Source organism: Chenopodium quinoa, unplaced genomic scaffold (genome assembly GCF_001683475.1).
Source record: "Chenopodium quinoa cultivar QQ74 unplaced genomic scaffold, ASM168347v1, whole genome shotgun sequence".
Classification (NCBI taxonomy): domain Eukaryota; kingdom Viridiplantae; phylum Streptophyta; class Magnoliopsida; order Caryophyllales; family Amaranthaceae; genus Chenopodium; species Chenopodium quinoa.
The window spans coordinates 1,296,030-1,319,011 of NW_018742287.1; the positions used below are offsets into that span (position 1 = coordinate 1,296,030).

The 22,982-nt window shown below is 36.5% G+C and overlaps 1 protein-coding gene across 1 annotated transcript; it reads left to right on the forward strand.

Annotated features, from left to right (window-relative positions):
- The first annotated feature begins 2,857 nt into the window (after window positions 1-2,857).
- LOC110685674 (protein ANTAGONIST OF LIKE HETEROCHROMATIN PROTEIN 1-like) lies at window positions 2,858-3,924 on the forward strand. Its single transcript, XM_021862208.1, has 3 exons — window positions 2,858-3,112; window positions 3,207-3,432; window positions 3,512-3,924. The coding sequence occupies exons 1-3, from the start codon at window positions 2,858-2,860 to the stop codon at window positions 3,922-3,924; spliced, it is 894 nt and encodes a 297-aa protein (XP_021717900.1).
- The last annotated feature ends 19,058 nt before the right edge of the window (window positions 3,925-22,982 follow it).

Genomic DNA, 22,982 nt, shown 5'->3' on the forward strand with positions numbered 1-22,982 from the left:
AAACAACTTCATACACAACTCATGCAACCTAACCTGGTCAGATGTAAAATCAGCTACCCTAACACCAAACACATACATTAATTTCTTCACAGCCTTTTGAGCTGCTCTTTCACGAGATTCCTCAACCATACTAGCATCTCCACCGAAAAACAAGAGGCGGGATTTACTATTAGGAAGAATAACTCGTACCCACACATTATTCCTAGCACTATCTACATATCCATACACTGGTGCTGGGAACTGCAACCATGCAGTGATCTTTTGCAAAAGAGGCTCAAAAGGAATGAATACCATGTTCAGACATGCAGCCATGACCTGTACGCGAATCATTACATCTAAAACTTAGTTATATCAAGACAGACAAGAGCTAACCCTTCTCCAAAGAAAAACACAAACACATACACCAGCACCCAAACATAAACCTCAATTAACCTACGACAGCAACTGTACCTTTGATTGCAATTTGACAGTATAGGAAGAAGTTTATAGCAACCCCCCCCCCCACAAAAAAAAAACCCACAACAAAGGCATCAACCACATCACACTATCCCTCTATCAATGATCACTTCTTTTACCAAAAGTAAACAACAATAAATAATCGAATGAACCTCCTTCCCGCCACAAACCTGAATGCAAGGTTGTTACCATTACATGATAGCATACAATTATGAACCTCCCTCCCATCACAAACTTAAGCTCAAGTCTGTTACCATCACTTAACAGCCTACAACTACGACCCTCCATCTCAACAAAAACCATCACTCCTCACATACAAGGAAATCCAATATAATAAGTAATACAGTAGAACAATATAATTTACAGCTAACAAACCAGGAAGAAATTAAGTGAAAGATAAAAGGAAAACGAATTACCAAGCCAGAGTGAATTAAATTCTGAACAACAACCCAACTGCAATCACCGCCAGTACACAATATGCCTCAACAACAGCTGAAGTCAACACACACAATAACACGACAGCAGAATCAAATCAGGGAAACCCCAATAACACCTTAACCAAATTTGGAGAACATACATTTTTCAGGATTTGATAAACTCACATAAAACAAATTAAGTACCAACAAAATGAAATACCCAAATTGGAATGCGTTAACAACATGTCTAATACAAAGACTACAATCTTAATTAGCAGCTAATAATAAATGGAAATCAAACAAAACAAATATATTGTACGTGACTTCCATTAAACACTACCAAAGCTAAATGCACAAGTAAACCTTTTCTTGTGCAAAAAAAATTAAAACTAATATTCAATAAATAAATGCAATTAAATCAAGTAACACTTACAAAGACAGAGACCTTCACCACACGAAACACCAAAAGGAACCACAAATATCGCATATAGTTGACATATATATATATACACACACAACATACAAGGCTTAGGAACTCGAAATCAACGACTTCACCAAAACAAACAGTACAATAGAAAATCGAAGTACAACGAAATTAGGGAAAAAGTAGTCATGGTCAAACTCTAAATAGCTATAGTCAAATGAAAAGAATGAAAGATCTCACACTAAGAAATGTTATTTTAGCTTGTAGTCACACACACATGCTAAACCAAAACCACCTGCACAAGTAAAAGGAACAACCACAAGCAAGGGTGAATTAGGCAATCTATTAATAATAAGGGTATTAGGGGCCGTTTGGTTCGATGTAATGGGTAAAGAGAATGGGAATGATTACCTTTGTTGCTGTTTGTTTTCCCTTTTTTGATATTCCCATTCCCCCTTTTTATTTTTAGGTTTACCCAAAAGTCTCCTAGACTCATTCCCCACCCACTACCTTTTCCATTCTCTTTCTTTCTCATTCCTCCTCATTCCCTCCCACGCATCTGGCTTCAGACTCAACCCTAACCTAAAGCTTCGAGCTAGCCACCGCCGCCGTTGTTTCTCTGGCCACCGAAAACTCTTACGCAACCTCCGACGACGACCACCGTGAAGGTATGTCTGGTTTCTGATTTCTCACGCATCTGATTTCTCTCTTTTGTGTTCTTGAATTTGCCCTTTTTTGGTTGAATTCGTATTTGTTCTACTTGTACTTTATGAATTTGTATTCCATTTGGGATTTATTTTGTTGAATTCGTATTTTTTGTTGAACTTTTTACTTCTGAATTCGTATTCCGTTAGGGTTCTTCGTGTTTTCTATTTTTCTTTTTTTTTTTTAATAAACAACCCTTGAATTTTTCTTCGTATTCCGTTAGGGTTCGGGATTTACATACTCTACTGAATTTTTCAGATCTGAATTCGTGTGATGTATGTTGTAGTGTTGTGTGTTGAATTCGTATGTTTTGTTGGGCAAGTGTGGTGTAGTGATGTGTGTTGGTGTGACTAATGGTGTATCGATTTGTGAATGATTATATGGTCCCGTTTTGTGTGGGTGCTATGATTTGTGTATGATTATATGGTCTTGAATAGCTGCTTTTCTTTTGTATTAGTAGAGGTTAGTTTGTTTGGTTCATCATTGATGATATATTAGTAGAGGTTAGTTTGTTTTCTTTTCTTTTGTTTTGTATTAATATGTAAACTTTTCAATGATATGGTGTTGTTGATGTTCTTTTGTATAGAAAATGGCTTGTATTGGTACTTCTTTGAAAAGGAAAAGAAATTGGGACCACCTTCGTTTCATAATTACTATGATTAATTGTGTTGTGTTACTACATTTGTTGGTGTACTCGATAAGAAATACAATATAAAATTCTCAACGTCTTAAGTTAGATAAACACACAAGAAGAAAAATGAGATTACACAACTTGAATAGAATGATTAGAGAAAGTGACACTTTGTGTAGGAACTATCTTCGTATAAATCGATACACATTCGGTGTAATTTTAAAGATGGTTAGAGATATTAGTGGATTATATGAAACAAGAAACACATGTTTGGAAGAGATTTTTGCGGGCTTCTTATACACATTAGCTCACCATAAGAAAAATAGAATGATGGGTGCACAATTTTATAGAAGTGGTGAAACTATTAGTAGACAATTTCATGCTTGTTTGTTAGCAATCTTAAAATTACATGTTGTTCTTCTTAAGAAACCAACTCCAATACAAGTGGATTGCGACAATGAAAGGTGGAAATATTTCAAGGTAAAATAAAATAAAACCAACACTTTAATTTGAAAAAAAAAACAAAAAGTTAGAAATTATTAGATAATTTAAAGTGATATTGTTTGTTTTGTAGAATTGCTTAGGTGCTCTTGATGGTACAATGATTCTAGTTAATGTTCCTTGTGAAGATCGACCCAAATATCGTACTAGAAAAGGAACCCTTGCTATGAATGTGTTAGGAGTATGCTCACCTGAAATGGAATTTACATATGTTTTACTTGGTTGGGAGGGATCGGCACATGATGGTCGTATTCTTCGAGATGCTATTTCTAGGCCTAATGGTTTGAAAGTTCCTAAAGGTAATTTGATTAACGTAGTATAATTTATGTAAGATTGACTTAGAAAGAGATGTAATTGTTTTTTGTTATATTTGTCAAGGTTGTTATTATTTATGTGATGGAGGATATACTAATGGAGAGGGATTTCTTGCACCATATAGAGGGCACCTTTATCATCTTAAAGAGTGGAATAGGGGGGCCAGACAACCATTAACCGCCGAAGAATATTTCAACTTAAGGCATGCAAAAGCTAGAAATGTGATTGAGAGATGCTTTGGGTTACTCAAGGGAAGATGGGGAATTCTTAGAAGTCCTTCTTGGTTTAGTTTACAAACACATGGTCGAATTGTGCTTGCATGTGCCTTATTACATAACTTGGTAAAAAGATACATGCTTTCAGAATTTGATGATGATGACTTGTATGAGGAAAGTAGTGACAGTGATGGTGATGACAGTGATAGTGATGATGATGATGTTGAGTATATAACCTCCATTGATGTAACTGATCCTTAGACTAATTTTCGAAATACAATGGCCCAAACCATGTTCAATGATTAGAGGGCTAGAAACAGTAGACTTACTTTGTGATACTATTTTTTTTTTTGTTAAAGTTTATTTGTTATATTTGAACTTGAGACTTGTATGTTTATTTCAATTTACTGATTATGTTATTATTAAGTTATGGATGTTGTATTTGTACTCAATATTACTTTCTTTTAGATACTTTGTATTGAATATGTTCTTGGTTAATTTCATTTTTATATGTGAAATGTTATGTTTGCATGTTATTATGGATCAAATGTTATAGTAGGATGGATGAAAGTAGTGCTAGTGGAGGTGGAAGGGTGAGAAACAAGCGGTTTTGGACTGCTGAAGAAGATAGGGTTCTTGTATCAGCATTATCAGAGCTAGCTGTTGACCCTCACTAGAGGTGTACAAATGGGTTTAGAAGCGGTTACATGGTTAAATTGGAGGAGGTTATCGGTTATGCTCTACCTGGATGTGGTTTGAAGGCTACACCACACATAAATTCTGGACTAAAGACACTTGTAGCCAAGTATAGGGCTATTTCTCAAATGTTAAACACTAGCAGATTTGTTTGGGATGATGAAAGAAAAATGGTTTCTGTTGAAAGTTTTGTTTATGACGAGTACTGTAAGGTATGACAACTTTTTTAAAGTCATTTTAATAATGTTTGAGATACTATATGATATTGTTATATTTGATCATTATGAGTTGTTTTGTCTTTGGCAAAGTCATCCAAGTTGCAAAATTTATATGGAGTTTCCTTTCCGCATTTTCAAGAACTACATAATATATATGGCAAAGACTATGCTACTGGTAAACCAGCTGAAGGTTATGTTGAAGCAATTAACCATTTGGAAAAAGTTGCCCCTTCGCAGGTCACACTTGATTCAAGTGATGATGAGGGAGCTGGTGGTTCTGAAACTATTAATTCTCCTCCCTAAAAAAAATCAAGATTGAAAAAACTATAAAAAGAAGGAGAAAAAGTGATGGTGCTGGTAGTTCGAACGAGTTGGCCAGCTTACAAACATTCATGAAAGATACGAATGTTCATCTTTCCACTATGGCTAATGTAATGGCAAGCACTAATGAACGTAAAAAAGATACACATGAAAGAGAGAAAAGATTAGCGCAGCTGAGGTGAACAAGTGCTAGAGGAACTACTCTCTCTCAATTTAGAGGGTGTCACTCCTAACAAGTGTTTGAAGTTGCCAAAGGTCTAGCTTCGAAACCACACAAGCTTATGATATTTTCAAAGTGCCCAAACGCTTTGAAAAGTAGTTATGTTAAGAGTCTTATTAGGGAAAACGGTGATGCTTAAAACTTTTGTCGTGGTTACCTAGTTTGTTTTGAATTAGGTGTTATTAACTTTGGTATGATTAAAACTTTTGTTGTTGTTTTGAACTTTTATTTTGGTATGATTAAAACTGTCGTGGTCTATGAACAATATTTTGGTATTATTTTCACAAAACATGATATGAAACAGGTCTATTTTGAATATTACAGGAAAATATGGAAAGTATAAATTATATTTTTTCATGTTACAGGAAACTATGGAAATTATGAAAATATTTTTTCATATCACTTTTTTTCATTTTACAGGTCTATTTATCCATATTACAGGAAAATATTTTTTTTTCCTTATTTTTATGCTTATTATATAAAAAGAGGTTATTATACGAAAAAAAAATAAAAAATTCATGGTTTGATTCCCTAGTTTGAACCAAACAGCCACAAAGAGAATCAATGAATAGTTCATTCGGTTTCCTGGACACAACCAAACAACTAGCCCAAATTAGGGAATTCCTTTCCTTTCCTTTCCTTTCCTTTCTCATGCATTCCCTTTCTGCATTCCATTCCGATTTCCCTGTGTGAACAAAACGGCCCCTTAGTGTAATAGCGCCAAAATTTACTATTCCTAAGGACTCACTGTCACTAAGCTACAGTAGTTTTCTACTTCTACTTTTATATGGTTTATAGAAATCCATCTTAAATTTGCTTATTTAGTTGTCGTTTTAAAGTTTATATGTCACTATGTGGCACGACACTTAGAGAAAATTTAAACACTAAGTGTCGATGTCCCGTAGCCGGGCTAAAAGTTTAGCTTTATATATTAGTTACTAATACGTGCCCCGAGCGTTACCCCGGATACCCATTTTAGAGAGTGTACTTATTTGTGGGCATGTTTTGTATTACTATTATTATTATTTATAGTTTTTTAAAATGTTAGATATAAAAAGAGAGTAGGAACACTACCTATTATTCTTTTTTCATGCTTGTTATTATTCTGTTTTTGTAAGTTGCACTATATTAACTTGGTTTACAACGACCAATGTTTGTGAATCATACATAAAAAATAATAAAAATATGTAATTAAGATATTGTTTATCAAAGTTCTATGTCAACATATATGCTAAATTTCAATGGAACACTAAATATAATAGGAGTACAATTTTATGAAAAGAAGAGTGCGTCGGTAAAAAAATAATAAAATAAAGAAAAAGTTAAAAGTAATTTTTTTTAACACGTAAAATCAACAGATTATATTATTGGTCTAATTGGACCATTTGTAATACATGGCTGGTAAATGAGCTACGGAGGCTTTGTAACAAAATAAGAGTAATTTGTTTTGTTTTTTGTGTTAATGAATATTATCAAATGAAATGAAATTAAAGTAGAGTACTTCTTTCATTTTTCTTGTTCAGGTACTTTGGTCTGATGATTTCTGCCTTTATCTTTCATTTATTTTTCTCACTTTCTTGTATATGATATACCCTCCATCAACCTCCTTTGTTCTTAAGCCCAATACACAGAATCACTATGCAAAGCTTCTACTGTGTGACTTATATCCAACGTGACTCGCTTTATTCTTAGACTAAGTCAACTCATCACAGTCACAATCAGAGTTGATGATTTGCTCCTGTGACTCGCTTTATTCTACCCGTTCGATCGAAGATCTTAGCCTTAGAATCAATGGTAAACTAAAAAAAATTAATGATACATGGCCATATATATTATTAAAATAATTACGTGGTTATTCGTATAGGAGTAAAATTCTATTGTTAATTGGATATTCATATTAATTATAATATGCGGTGTATTGCTATAAGTAAAATTCTATTGTCAATAAAAAGATAAATATTTTTCAAAAGAATTATAAATTATTTATGTATACTTTTTTATCCTAACAAATCTATCCAATGTAATCAAACGTGACATCTAATCTAATCACAATAATATCTATTTGTCGCCTACGTGGCTTGACACTTGGCGAAAAACTAGAAGGCAAGTGTCGTTGTCTCTAGGCCTGGTTGTAAGACCGGTTTTATTTATTAGTGATATGATATAATTTGACATGCGGCTGGAATCTGGTGAGAATTGCTCTAATGGTGAGAAGTTGATCAGATACATTAAAAATACATTTCAAGTACATCGACTTAAGATTATAGATACATTAAAAAAAAATCAATTTAGATACATCAAAAATTCATTGCGGATACATCGACTATATATTATAGATACATAAAAAAATTAGTTAGATACAATAAAATCACATTACGGATTCATCGACTTTCATTATCGATACATCAAAAAAACAGTTAAGGTATATTTAAAAAAACACACTGCAAGTATACTAAAAGGATGTTACACCCAAAAATCAGATTTTGACTTTTTGTTTGACTTTCTTGACTTTGACCGAGTTGAGAAGTTTCTAGAGTTAGTGAAAGATCTTTGGGCTAGTTTGATAAAATATAACAGCCGTTGGGCTGATATCACATAGAGGCCTAATAACAGGTGGACTGGATTAGGAGGCTAATGGGTAATTTTAATTTTCATAATAGTGTTGGCGCCAAGAAGCATAACTGTACAACGGTTACGGCCGGGAGTCATCCATAACCGCTCCATTTTTCCTATAAATAGAAGTGCAAGGATAGAAAGAAAGGCATTAGCATTAACAACAACATTTCATTTCTTTTAAGAATTCTTCTTAGCTTTCGTAGTTTCCCTTGGCTTAGTAGCCAAGCGATAGTATAGTTTAGCATGTAGCATGTATTGAAGATTGTTCGTCTTTTCCAATTGTATGACCATGGAGGTAACCTCTCCTTCAACTTGTACAATTTTAGACTTGACTCTATCTTTTAATTCATGGAATGCATTGCATTTATATCTTTAGTCATATGTTTATTTACTTGTTTCTTTGAGCAATCTAACTTGTTTTACTTCCTTAATGTTTTGTTTTACGTTAGCAATGTTATCAATCTTTGACAACCGGTAACTCGAGGGGCAGCCCCCTAATACTTTAGAACAAGATAGAGTATTTAACTTGTTGGTAAAGAGAAATATTTACCTCAACAAGTTTTTTGGTGACCACAGTGGGAGAATACTAGATTCAATCCATTTAAATTTGTTAATTTGGAAGTTTTTCCTATGGCTCCTAAGCGTACAACACGTAAAGGAAACACTCAGAAAAATATTAATTCATCTGAACACAATCTTGAAACTATTGTAGAGGATCAACTAGATCTAGAGAGTCAACTGCCAACTGAACATCTGGCACACCCTTTCGAACCATTCGAGCCTCATACACAAAGGCAAGATGAACCGGTTTTGGAAAGAATAAAAAGCCAGTCTCCTACCATACACTTACTTAACACAATTTACACTAAATATGTGGGAATCGTGAAGAGTCTGGTGGAGGATTTTAAAGAAAATAAAAGAAAGCAGTTTAATAACTACTATAGTGTTATGTTGGAAGAAATCGCTAGAGTGGTAACTGTCGAGTTGAGAAACTTTAACTCTATTACCCAACAAGCGGTTAAAGTTTATTTTAGATATTTTAGATATTAATGATACTTTGAACGCTAATAACGTGGCATTATCAAAGAGTGTAGCAACCGAAGTGGTTACAAGGCTTGAACCTTTAGTGGAGAAACATAACCAACTCAATGAGAAATTGATGAATGTTTTAACCGCTTTAGGTAGTGGGATTACCGAAGTAAATCAAAGGGATAACGTCCCTCCAGGATACCCTAGAGTAGAAAATATGACAAGATCTCATGCAAATCCGCCCCCTCTGTCTGTTCCAAGAAGTATCCCTCCTATTGGTTCTGATGAGGGTTATGGGAGTCAAGGGAGAGTTAATAGTTCAGGGCCAGGTTATGAGTCAGGCTATAACCATATTGGCTAGGGTCCATCTTCTTATTCCTTGCCTCCACCAGTTACCACACACCCATTAACCTCTTCAATGGGTAACATACCTCCTTTAGGAGCAGAGATTGGTGTCAGATATGCCAACTATGGTATTGGAAATCTTCCAGATCCAGCATGCTACACACAAGCTGTTGTATCTACACAAAGGATGTCCTCTCAACCTATTGACATGAATGGTCAACAATCATTTATACAAAATGGGAATTATAACTATTATCCACATGTATACCCAAACTCTGTCCCCCCTACACAAGGTTCCTCATAGAACCAGGGTCAGGCCAGTGGTCTATATGGAGAAAGATATCAAGCAATGTCTCAACCTAATCCTAATGTGTTAGGAGGGACAGGAGCTGGATTTAGGGGTTTCCACAGTTCTTAAGGGAACCAACATAATCCCTTTCATATGAAAGATACACCAATTCAACCTAATGGTCCAATGTAAGGTCAACCTCCACAAATGGGATAGGAACCCCTACTCAGACAAGTGAAGGAGATGATCCAGATGGTTATGGGCCAGAACGGTAGATATGTTAGAAGGGGAACCTACAATCCATATCCTAATTGGATTAATAGGATGTATCCATTCCCAAGAGGATTCAAGGTTCCTGAATTCTCCCCTCTTTTCTCTGGCGAGAGTACAATGTTTGCTAAGGAACACTTAGTCAGATTCAACTGTCAATGTAGAGAGGCGGCAGATAATGAATTCCTTAAGCTTAGAATGTTTTCCAGTTCTCTTATTAGTACTGTCTTTTCTTAGTTTACTCACTTACCACCAAATTTAATTCAAAACTAGCAAGATATGCAAACACAATTTCTCCGCCATTTTACAAGAATTGAAGCAGGGGTCACTATAGGTGATTTAGCTAAGATAGTACAAGAAAAAGGAGAGCCTGTAGGAGATTACATGCACAGATTTAATAATGTTAAGATTAGATGTCACTTAAATATACCTGAATCAGAGTTCGTGTATTTATCGTCCAAAAGGGTTTGTCCTTTCCTTTCAGGATAAAGTTTGAAGGACAGTACTTCCCTGATTTTGTTACTTTGTCTAGCGCTGTAGTGGCTTATTAGAGGCGTTTATAAGTATTATGCTAGGTATAGCTGAGGAGTGTGATCAGGAAGATGACGTGTGTATGAGGCAGCGATAACTGAGTTTATACAGGGTCCTTCATTTAAATGTCCTCCTTTAACTAATAAGAAGTTCACTTATAAAAAAGATTTAAAATATGGTCAAAAGAGAGAATACACCTTCGACGTTAAGAGATATGATGAGATCTTTTTTTGGCTTTTGAGTCATAAAAAGATTAAGTTAGCAGGGAGGCATAAAACTAGAAGTCCTGATGAGGTTAAAGGAAAGAACTATTGTAAATATCATGACGCTTTTAATCATAAGACTAGCGATTACATAATATTTAGAAATAAGATTCAGGATGAAATTGATTAAAAGCACATAAATTTCCCTATAAGAAAGTTAGCTCTTGCGAAGTAGAGTCAGAGTCTGAAGTCTATGAAATGAATTATTTTATGGTAAGCTAACATGGATATTGTGCAGGATAACTTACAAAGACTGAAATAGGCTACTGTACTGTTACATTCAGATTTTGTGGGAGGATAGTCAAGGATGGAGTAATTGTGTCACCGTAATGTCAAGATGATGATTATGAAGATATGATGATATGTAGATGGCACTTTAATTCTGCTCATGCTACTAATGAATGTCTGGCCTTGAAAGGGTTTCTGAACAAAAAGATCAAAACAAATGTTGTAAACATTCAGAGCCAGAATACCAGGCGATGAATCTTGCTAAGTTCAAGCCTAAAAGGAAGAATAGTAAAACCAAGTCGTTTGAGAATGGTCAAAGGACTCGTAGGTCACCTGACAAGACAAGCAATCACAAACAAAAGGCACAGTCTTATAAAGAGGCAATTTAGTTATTTCCCTTGCAAGTTAAAGCGATAGAGGGACTTAAGAAATTGTGACACAATCTTTGTCATTCTTGTGCTGATTTATTGCATTTTAAACTAGTCAGGACTGATACCATTCCAAATGATCTTGATTGGATACCCGAACACCAAAGAATTCATCACATGAAGAAGGACAGAGATTAGCAATCTAACTCCTTTTGTGAAAAGCAGGTTGGGTTATCATAAGGTGAATGAAGGAAAAGAGAACCTTTTACCCATGGACAAAAGAGACAACTATGTGAGCATGAAAAGGAGAACAGAAGGGTTGTTGAGAGACAGGGTGACGAAGAATGATAATCTGAAGCTCAAGGAGAAAAGAAAATCCATAAAAAAAAAGGCGAAATCAGTCAGAAGAAGTTTAAGCAGCCAGATTCAAGCGATGGCAATTCAACTGGATGAAGATGCTTTAAATAAAGGTATCCTTAGAGTCGTTCCATTGGACAATCAATGGATGGTGAAAATTCTATCGAGCCTCCTAGCGATGATATCCAAAATCATCCTATAGTGAAGGAGCTGATGGAAAGCATTCCTGAGAAAGATCTATCTCTAAAGTATCATAATGAAGAAAGCTTTGATGATCTGATGGCCACAGATCAACCTGCATCTGAGTTAGTAGACTATTACCTAGAAGGTCTCGATCTAGAAGTTTCAAGATCATATTTGGAATTTCTGTCAAAGTATTCAATGGAGGATTACGAGGCAGATTGCAATACCGTGACTCTACTAGTGGAGTTTAGAGCTCAAGTGGTGAAACCTGGTACCAATTCATGGGAAGATGAAGTGGATCACGTAGAAGCTGCAGGTAAGTATAAACTCTCTACTATATCTGCTGAATTGAATAAAGCATCATCTAGTTCACCTAGTAGAGAAATAGTAACACGGAATTAGGAACAGGAATAGTTAGTCATTTGACATTTGTTAAGAGATTACAATGTTAATAATGCACATAACAAACCTCTTTTTGTGACTGTGAATTTTGAAGGGTTTGAGCTAGGAAAAGTATTAGTCGATACAGGGGCCATAATAAATCTGATGCCTTTGTCTGTTTTTCAAAAAATTGGTAAAAGAAAATAAGATTTGGCTAGTGTTAAGATTAATATTGCTGGTTTCAATGGTAAGTCTGAACGTACTGAAGGGTTGGCATGAATTGAGATCCAAGTAGGTACTACTAAGACTGCTTCAGCATTCTTTATAGTAAAAGGAGAAGCATCTTGTAATGCTATTCTAGGTAGGGAATGGTTGCATCAAACGTATGCTATCCCTTCTTCTTTGCATCTGAAAATAATATTATGGAATGGTGATGAATACGAAGTAGCTTGTGCTGATGTAGAAGCTTTTATGATTGATACTAAATAAGATTTTCCCAGGGTTCTTGTGAAGTCAACACCAAAGACAGATGAGATTGTACTTAAACTTGATTCACAGCCAGTTCCTAAACTGAAGGTGGTATCAAGTGCAATCGCCAAAATAGAAGAGGCAGATGCAAATGAAGATAAACACAATTCACCTACAAAGTCTAGTTCTGAGTTTGGAGTACTTAAGATTAGATATTTTTAGTCTCTTCTGTATGTACATTTGTAGTTTGAACAAATATTATAGATGATTACATGAAAGGCAAATTCAGATCTGGTACTTTATTAGCTCTTCAAAATCTATATGCAAGCTATTATTCGCAACATAACATAGAGGTTAACACAAACATGGAGAATCCTAAATGTTTATCTGACTACTCAAACTCTGATGACCATACTCGATCATCGCCAAGCTTAGACAAAGAATTCTATTGTGGAGAAGAGAATGAAAAAGTATAGGCTAAGAGTGAAGATATCAAACGGGAAGTCCATGATCCTCTAGAAGAGGTCAATCTCGGAACTAATGATCGTCCTAGATTCACTTATATAAGTAAGGAATTACGCGACAAGGACAAGTCATTATTGATTAACATACTTCATAAATATAAGGATTGTTTTACATGGGAGCATCACAAAATGTCTGGTATAGATCCTTCTATCATACAGCATAGGCTTCCTATTAAACCTGGTTACAATCCCATAGTCCAAAATCGAAGATGTTTACCGCCAGAATTAATTCCAAAAATAAAGGAAGAAATTGCCAAACTCTTGGAGGCAGGATTCATACAACCCACCAAATATGCAGAATGGATAGCTAACATTGTTCCTGTGATTAAGAAGAATGGCAAAATCAGGATATGCATAGATTATAGAGATATCAACAGTGCATCCCAAAGGATCAATACCCTATGCCTGTAGCAGATATGTTGATAGATGCCTCATCAAGACATGAGTTTGTATCAACGCTAGATGCTTATGCTAGGTACCACCAAATAAGGATCACTGAAGATGATCACTCAAAGACGACATTTAGATGTCCAGGTTCTTTGGGACTCTATGAATATGTGGCGATGCCATTTGGACTTAAGAATGTAGAGGCAACGTATCAAAGAGCTATGAATCTCATATTCAATGAAATGATTGGCGACTTCATGAAGGTTTATGTGGACGGTGTTTTGGTAAAATCCCATGACTTATCAAAGCATTTAGAGCATCTCATTCTGGCATTTGAAAGGATGAGGAAGTTCAATCTAAAGATGAACCCTCTTAAGTGTGCCTTTTGGGTTAAAGCCAGTAACTTCTTGGGATTCCTTGTCCATAAGAATGGTATTGAGGTTGACCAAAACAAGGCCAAGGTTGTTCTTGAAGAGTCACCTCCAACCAATAAAAAGGAGCTCCAAAAGTTTCTGGGGCAAATTAACTATGTTCGAAGGTTTTTCACTAATCTGACCGGGAAAACGAAAGTGTTTTTTCCTCTTATTAAACTTAAACAAGGAGAAGAGTTTAAGTGGGAACCAGAACATCAAGATGCCTTTAAACAAATCAAGAGAAAGCTGACTACTCCACCAGTATTAATTTATCCCAAACAAAATGGAAAACCGTTAAGGTTGTATCTTTCAGCTACAAAGGATTCAATTGTAAGCATATTAACCGAAGAGAATGAACAGGGTCATGAACAGGCAATTTTCTATCTTAGTAGAATCCTACATGATACTGTAACTAGATAAACTAATGCTGAAAAGTGGTGCTTGAGTTTGTATGATGCTTCCATCAAACTTAATCACTAATTTATGGCTTTTGCAGAAGAGATCATTTCACCAACAAATGTGCTCAAATACTTATTGAATTACCCTTTCATTAAAGGAAGGTTATGTAAATGGAGTATGGATCTATCACAATTTGAGCTGACTTATGTACCTCAAAAGGCCATAAAAGGACAAGCATTGGTTGACTTTTTGGCTGATTCATCAACCTATGGAGAATGTTATGGTCCAAGAAGAAAAACCATGGACAATGTTCTTTGATGGATCTAGTATGAGAAAGTCAACTGAAGCTGGAATTATGATCTATTCACCTTCTGGTGTAGTGACTAAGATGGCGATCACTTTTTCAACTCAATGCACAAATAATAACAAAGTTTGAAGCCTTAGTGATTGGTTTGAGGACTCTGAAAGATATGGTAGTTACGAAGGTTAAGGTGTTAAACGATTCGCAATGGGTGATAGTCCAAGTAAACAACGAATACAAAGGAATTTCACCTTTGGCGATGACTTTTTCATCTATCATTCAGGAGCTTATTGATGCTTTTGAATTCATCGAATTATCTCACATCCCAAGAGAAGAAAATAGTGAGGCTGACTTTTGGCACAAATAGCATCGCTGCCCAATTTTGAAGGTTTTAATGAATCAATGATTCATATAAACACATACAAATTGAAACCTTTAGATGAAAAAGTGAAGGAAGAAGTGCACAAGTACAGTATCCATGCTCATTATATAGACTAGAGGGTAGAGATTAAGGAGTATTTGAAAGACCCTTCAAAAGGAAAAGTGCTAGCAAAAGTTAGGCTAGCAGCTACTAAATACTTTCTTATGGGGAGTAAGCTGTATAGGAAAAATAATCAAGGCATTTTACTAAAGTGCGTTAGCACAAAGGAAGTGATAACCATTTTAGCAGAAGTTCATCATGGAATTTGCACACCAAGAAGGAACTAAGATGAGGTAGTTAATCCATTACATGGGTTTTTATTGGCCTTTTGTTAGACAAGATTGTTTGCAATATGCAAAAGGTTATAAACATGTTGACGCTTTAGACCAATAAGTAGGGTACCAGCAATAGGGTTGCACCCTATTATCAAACCCTGCCCTTTCAGAGGTTGGGCGATGGATGCAATTGGGCCTATTAAACCTCCCTCATCTTCTCACCGTGAGTATATTTTGATAGCCATAGATTACTTTAGAAAGTGGATTGAGGTCTAAGCCTTCAAGAGTTTAAATGCAAGGGCAGTAATCTTGTTGTTGGAAGAAAAAATCTTTACAAGATATGGGATTCCAAAATTTATAACTGTGGATCAAGCAACCATGTTTACAAGACATGAGTTTAATTCTTATCTCAAGGAATTTGAGATTCAAAAGATTCATTCAACCCCTTATTTTTCCCAGGCTAATATACAAGCTGAAGCCACAAACAAAGTAATCTATAAGGGAATCGCTAAGATGGTGGATGAAAATCCTAAAAATTGGCACATTATCTTGCATTATGCTACTTAGGCATATAGAACGTCAAAGAGAGATGCAATAGGAACTACTCCATACCAACTAGTGTATGGGCATGAGCCTGTTGTAACAGCAGAGCTAAGAGCTAACTATACCAGGGTAGATAAACAAATGGGTATAAAGCAAGAGGACTATCAGCAATCTATGTCCATTGAATTGATGGAAGTTAAGGGAGAGAGACTCCTAGCTCTAGCTAAAATTGAAGCTTAGAAAAGACAAATAACAAAAATCTTATAACAAAAAGGTGAAACATAAAAAACTTTTTGGGAGGGGATTTAGTGTGGAAGATGAAGCTTCCTGAACATGATTATAAGGATCATATCTTTATAAAATGGTCTTCCAAATGGTGTTGAAGATTTAGAGTGTTGATGGTTGCGCGCTCGCGAACCATGAGTAGCGCCCGCGCTGAGGTCGCGCCTAAACCGCGGACCTCACTGGAATCTGAAAGTTTGGAAGGAGAAAGTTGGCGCGCCCGCGCTTGGGTCGCGCCTAAATCGCGACCCTCTCTGACTTCCAGTATGGAAATTGGCTGGTTTTGGGAGGAGCGCCCTCTCCTAATATAGGAGCGCCCGCTCCTCCTGGTTGGCGCGCCCGCGCTTGGGTCGCGCCTAAACCACGCTCCCTTCTGCCTCCTTTGTTGAATTTCGGAAGTACAGGAGAGGCGCGCCCGCTCCTGATCAGGAGCGCCCGCGCCACTTTGGGGCGCGCCCGCGCCTCCTGGTGGAGCGCCCGCGCCAGTGCTGATTTCGCGAAATTCTGACGGTTATTAAGTCTTTAATATAAAGCTTAAGAAAGAGATTCGGACATAAAAAAAATTACTTCTTCTCTCCAATTTTGATTCTCTACAATTTCCTCTCAAAATCCTTGCAAACTTTTGTGAGAAAATCTTACAATCATTCCTTTTTGTGAGTCTTATTCATCTTTTGTCTCGATTCTTTGTGCTAAGAACGAGAAGGCTGTCAATTGTATCTCAAAGAGAATTTTCGGAATAACCCAAGCACCGTGTGGGGGAAATTAATCTCTTTAGGAAAGTATACATACGCCTTTGACAGTGTATCAAGGTCGAAGTCTCAAGGGGCATAGCTATTCTCATGTTCATGGGTGTTTTGTTCGGATTGGAGTTGAGGCAAGTTTATTAGTTTTCACATTAGTGTTTTCATAGAAATTTCTGTAATTTCATAGTTTATAATACTTGATTGTAACACTGTTGTTGTGTTAGTTTAATTACATTACATTGTTATTGTAATTATATTATTCTAGGTTTTGTCCCACACATTTTATTAAGTATTTTTCGATTGAAATTACTGAAAACCTAACAATCTAAAGAGATTAAATTTAGAGGATAATCAAGTATGTCTAGTGTGAAGGAATTAACAAAAAACTTTGTCAAACTCAAGAAGTTTGACGGTGTTGAATTTAGGAGATGGAAGAAGAAAATGTACTTTCTTCTTACATCTCGTAATGTTGCCTATGTTATAAGTACTCCAAGGCCAAATGAACATGAGAATGAGACCTTGGAATCCGTTCGGGAAAGATCGAAATGGGACAACGACGATTTCATTTGTCGTGGTCATATCTTGAATGGGATGGAAGATGACTTGTTCGATGTCTACCAAAATGTGGAGTCGGCAAAGGAGCTTTGGGAGTCCTTAGAGGGAAAGTACATGGCGGAAGACGCTTCAAGTAAGAAATTCTTGGTTAGTAATTTCAATAATTTTAAGTTTGTTGATGGTCGATCCATAATGGATCAATTTCATGAGTTGCAACGTATCTATGCTAGCTTAGAACAACATGGTATTGGTATGAATGAGTTGTTTGTTGTTTCTAGAATTATTGATAAGTTACCCCCTAGTTGGAAACATGTGAAACATGATTTAAAACACAAGAAAGAGGACATGACATTGTCCGGTTTGGCCACCACCTTCAAATTGAAGAGGGGATTCGTGCCATGGAGAGAGCTAAGGATGGAAATCCTAGCTCATCTACCGTGAATATGGTAAATGAAGGGAGAGCTAGTGCATCTACTAGTGGAAAGAGGAAGAATAATAATTCTTCCAAAGGAAAGTCCAAAAAGCAAGCAAACAATAACAAGTTTGCTTGTTGGGAATGCGGTAAGGTAGGACACCGCAAGAAGAACTGTTTTTTCTTTAAGAAAAGGATATAAAAGGCCAAGGAGGGTCATGCTAGCACTATCAAGGACCAACCCACAAAAGGTAATCCAATTCATGAGGTTGAATTTAATTCCGGTTTGGATTTAAATGCAACGGATCCTAACATTTTTGTTGTGCGATGATGACTCATGGTGGATTGATTCGGGGGCTTCGAGGCACGTGTGCAAGAGTAAGCATTGGTTCAAAACCTTTCAAAAGGTTGTTGATGGAGAAGACCTCTACATGGGGAACAACTCTACCATCAAGGTCCTTGGAAGAGGGCAAGTTGAGCTTATGTTTAGTTCGGGGACTGCAATAGTTCTTAGGAATGTGTTGTATGCTCCGGAAATTAGTAGAAATCTTGTATCTGGGCCTCCCTGAATAGTCTTGGCTATAAGCTAGTATTTGAAGCTAACAGATGCATTATTACTAGGGGTGTAATGTTTATAGGTCGTTGCTACTTAGAAAATGGTTTGTTTAAACTCTCTTTGAGAGATAAGTGTGTATTGGATGATATGTGTTTGAATGTTGTTGACAATTCTAATCAAGTTGATTTAAATTTGTTTGATTTATGGCATTCGAGATTGGGACATGTGAATTATAATAAAATGTTGTTTATGTCCAAACAATAATTGATTCCATGTTGTGATATTTCTCCTAATAAGTGTTCTACTTGCATGTTGAACAAGATCACTAGAAATCCATTTAAGAGAGTTGAGAGAAGTTCTAACATTTTAGAACTAATCCATAGTGACTTGTGTGATTTTCATAGTACGCCTTCTTTGGGGAACAAAAGATACATGGTCACTTTTATAGATGATTATTCTAGGTTTTGTTACGTGTATCTTTTGCATTCCAAAGATGAAGCTTTAACCAAGTTTGATGTTTATAAAAAGGAGGTAGAACTGCAAGTAGAATCATTTATTAAGAGAATTAGAATTGATAAGGGAGGGGAATACTATGATCCAAGTTATTTCCAATCTTTGGGTATAATTCATGAGACTACAGCTGGTTATGCACCACAATCAAATGGTGTAGCCTAGAGGAAGAAGTGTACATGAAACAACCCGAAGGGTTTGTTTTGGAAGGACAAGAAGATAAGGTGTGTAAATTGGTTAAGTCCTTGTATGGACTTAAACAAGCACCAAAACAGTGGCATCGAAAATTTGATGACACAATTTTGTCTTTTGGATTCAAGGTGAATCAAGCTGATAAGTGTATATATAGAAAATTTGATGACAAAGGTCATGGTGTCATCATTAGTCTATATGTTGATGATATGCTTATCTTTGGTACAAGTCTACAACAAGTAGAATTGACCAAGGAATTCTTATCCTCATCTTTTCAGATGAAGGATTTGGGGGAGGCGGATGTCATTTTAGGCATCAAGATAATTCGGGACAATGGAAGACTTATTCTAAGTCAATCTCACTATGTTGAGAAAATGATCAAACGGTTTAATATGTTTGATAAGTGTCCTGTGAACACCCCCATGGAACCAAATGTTAAATTGGTTAAGAATTCGGGGAAAACGATTTCCCAATTGGAATACTCAAGGATAATTGGATCCTTGATGTATGCCATGACTAGTACAAGACCGGATATTGCATTGGCTGTGGGAAAACTAAGTAGATTTACTAGTAACCCGGGTGCACATCATTGGTTTGCAATAAGGAGGGTCTTGAGGTACCTTAAGGGTACGTTAGACTATGGTCTATCATATAGTGGATTTCCTTCGGTTTTAGAAGGATATTCGGATGCAAGTTGGATCACTTACAAAGAAGATGATTCTTCTGTAAGTGGTTGGGTATTTATGTTTGGAGGAGGTGCCATCTCTTGGTCTTCTAAGAAACAGACTTGCATTGCCGACTCCACTATGGCAGCAGAGTTTATAGCTCTTGCTTCAGCTAGTAAGGAAGCTGAGTGGTTGAGGAATCTCATGATTGAGTTGCCTTTATTGTCAAAGCCAATGCCACCGGTGGCAATCCATTGTGATTCCAATTTGGCGTTGATAAAGGCTTATAGTCAAGTGTACAATGGTAAGTCTCGGCATATTTCACTAAGGCATAGCCTAGTGAAAGAGCTTATCCATGATGGGGTCATAAGTCTTGACTATGTTCCAACAAAGTTGAATTTGGCGGATTGCTTTACAAAGGCAATGCCAAGACATTCCATCATATTTGCTATGAATGGAATGGGGTTATGTCCAAAAACACAAATTTGTGAAACCCAATCTAACTCTTGAAGAAACATCAAGTCTTAGATTCAATGTGGTTGAATTGCATTTTTGATGTTTGTTAGTAATGTTTAATGACCCATATTGCTATGGTACTTGTGATGTATGAGGTAGCGTCAATTAAAAGTTCTCAAAGGTTTAGAGTTGAGAAGCTCTAAATGTAAGTGTCTTGTCACAAGGACACATTTACGTATATGAGAACCTACCTATATAAGTTCGAAGTTTAGCCGCTTCAAGAAGTCTAGTTGGACGTATAGACTTCAATGAACTTATGAAAGATACGGATACATGGCTGTTTTAAGGTGTCAAGTGATGATTAATTCGATTTGTCTTATGTGTACTTCACCTTCGAATGATTGGATATATCCACATGATTCAATCCATATGGAAATCATGGGATATGATCATCGTTAAGTGTGTTGTACTAGGTGTCAATTCAATCCGAAGGGACATTGACATTGATGCATGAGATGTGGTTTAATTATAAGAAGTGGAGAATGTTTTAAGTAACACTCTAAATGGGGGAGGATTGTTGAAGATTTAGAGTGTTGATGGTTGCGCGCTCGCGAACCATGAGTAGCGCCCGCGCTGGGTAAGCGCGGCCGCGCTGAGGTCGCGACTAAACCGCGGACCTCACTGGAATCTAAAAGTTTTGAAGGAGAAAGTTGGCGCGCCCGCGCGTCCAAGTGGCGCGCCCGCGCTTGGGTCGCGCCTAAACCGCGACCCTCTCTGACTTCCAGTATGGAAATTGGCTGGTTTTGGGAGGAGCGCCCTCTCCTAATATAGGAGCGCCCGCTCCTCCTGGTTGGCGCACCCGGGCTTGGGTCACGCCTAAACCGCGCTCCCTTCTGCCTCCTTTGTTGAATTTCTGAAGTACAGGAGAGGCGCGCCCGCTCCTGATCAAGAGCGCCCGCGCCACTTAGGGGCGCGCCCGCGCCTCCTGGTGGAGCGCCCGTGCCAGTGCTGATTTCGCGAAATTCTGACGGTTATTAAGTCTTTAATATAAGGCTTAAGAAAGAGATTCGGACATAAAAAAAAATTACTTCTTCTCTCCAATTTTGATTCTCTACAATTTCCTCTCAAAATCCTTGCAAACTTTTGTGAGAAAATCTTACAATCATTCCTTTTTGTGAGTCTTATTCATCTTTTGTCTCGATTCTTTGTGCTAAGAACGAGAAGGCTGTCAATTGTATCTCAAAGAGAATTTCCGGAATAACCCAAGCACCGTGTGGGGGAAATTAATCTCTTTAGGAAAGTATACATACGCCTTTGACAGTGTATCAAGGTCGAAGTCTCAAGGGGCATAGCTATTCTCATGTTCATGGGTGTTTTGTTCAGATTGGAGTTGAGGCACGTTTATTAGTTTTCACATTAGTGTTTTCATAGAAATTTCTGTAATTTCATAATTTATAATACTTGATTGTAACACTGTTGTTGTGTTAGTTTAATTACATTACATTGTTATTGTAATTATATTATTCTAGGTTTTGTCCCACACATTTTATTAAGTATTTTTTGATTGAAATTACTGAAAACCTAACAAATGGGAGGGTCCATTTAGAGTTCACAAAGTCATGTCTGGGAACACCTATTAATAGCAAGAGTTAGATGGGGAAATGTTTCCAAAGGCATTTAATGAAAAGTTCTTAAAACAATACAACCTATTAGGAATTTTTCAAACTCAACATTGAGCCCTATTGTGATCATGCTTTTAGGCATGGTGGCGTCCAAAATGAAGGAAGATAGAGATAAAAGAGTCGCCAACAAGTTTTAGGAACTTGTAAACCGCTCACGGGTGTGAAGGTTACACCACATTCACGATCACAGAGATCGTTAACTCCATAGTGGTCCGGAACCATAACTGGTAATTCGGGGATGATGGTACGAATCCAACCTAAAAGAGATTGAACCCGCCCTAAATCAGCCTCTACTTAATTCTTATGTTATTCATGTGCGCTTTTCGATCAACATACATACAATAAATTAATCCTGAGCCTGTTTAATCTACGTTGGTCGATTATTAATGCACAAATAAATCTATTATTGGCGATCACTTGAATTAAAATCATATTAGCCTAAATCAAATTATTAATTATCTTCTTAGGCGTGATTTCAAGTACAAATTCCCTTTAAAACCTGCAGAAAGGGCGTGATCAAGCAATAACAATAAATCATGAATAATCAAGCAATGTATACTTGAAACAACAATCATCGTCATAATAATACCATCGAAACATGATTAGCAAGATCCTAGGCATGATACTAAACGGATTAATAACAAATCCTAGCATGTCACTAATAAATCAAGATCAAAGCTTCAACCTAAACATGATACTAGAAGTCATGACATTAGAAATATTAGTTAACACCATAACATGATACTAGAAGTCATGACATTAAAAATATTAGTTAACACCATAACATGATACTAGGAATCAAATCAACATCCTAACATGATTTCTATATCAAAATCAAAGAATAAGGATAGTAGATCTACTCACTTTGATGCTTGCATCAAAACAATACACACATTAGTAACTTCAAGAAAGATTAAATCAAATAAAAATTGAAATATAGATTTGGGAGCAAACCATCAGAACTATCAACCTTTCACGTCGAGGTCGAAGGCAACTTCGAGATTGGCTAGGATTATTCAAAGCTCGTGAAAGAGGTGTGGTGTTTGATCTGAGGGAGTATCAAGGATGTATGTTTGGGATGTGTTTAGGCTTAGCTAAGAAAAGAATCAAGAGAGAGAGAGAAAGAATTAGAGAGTGATTAGATGATGATTGTTGGTGATCAAGCTTGTTGATGATTGAAAACGGGGTAAAACGACCTTTATGTATAAGGAAAAAAGAGG

Coding starts and splice junctions, on each gene's coding strand:
- LOC110685674 (XM_021862208.1), top strand. CDS start 2,858: ATGGTTAGAGATATTAGTGGATTATATGAAACAAGAAACACATGTTTG. Junction 3,113..3,206: donor AAAGGTGGAAATATTTCAAG/GTAAAATAAAAT, acceptor TTTGTTTTGTAG/AATTGCTTAGGTGCTCTTGA. Junction 3,433..3,511: donor TGGTTTGAAAGTTCCTAAAG/GTAATTTGATTA, acceptor ATATTTGTCAAG/GTTGTTATTATTTATGTGAT.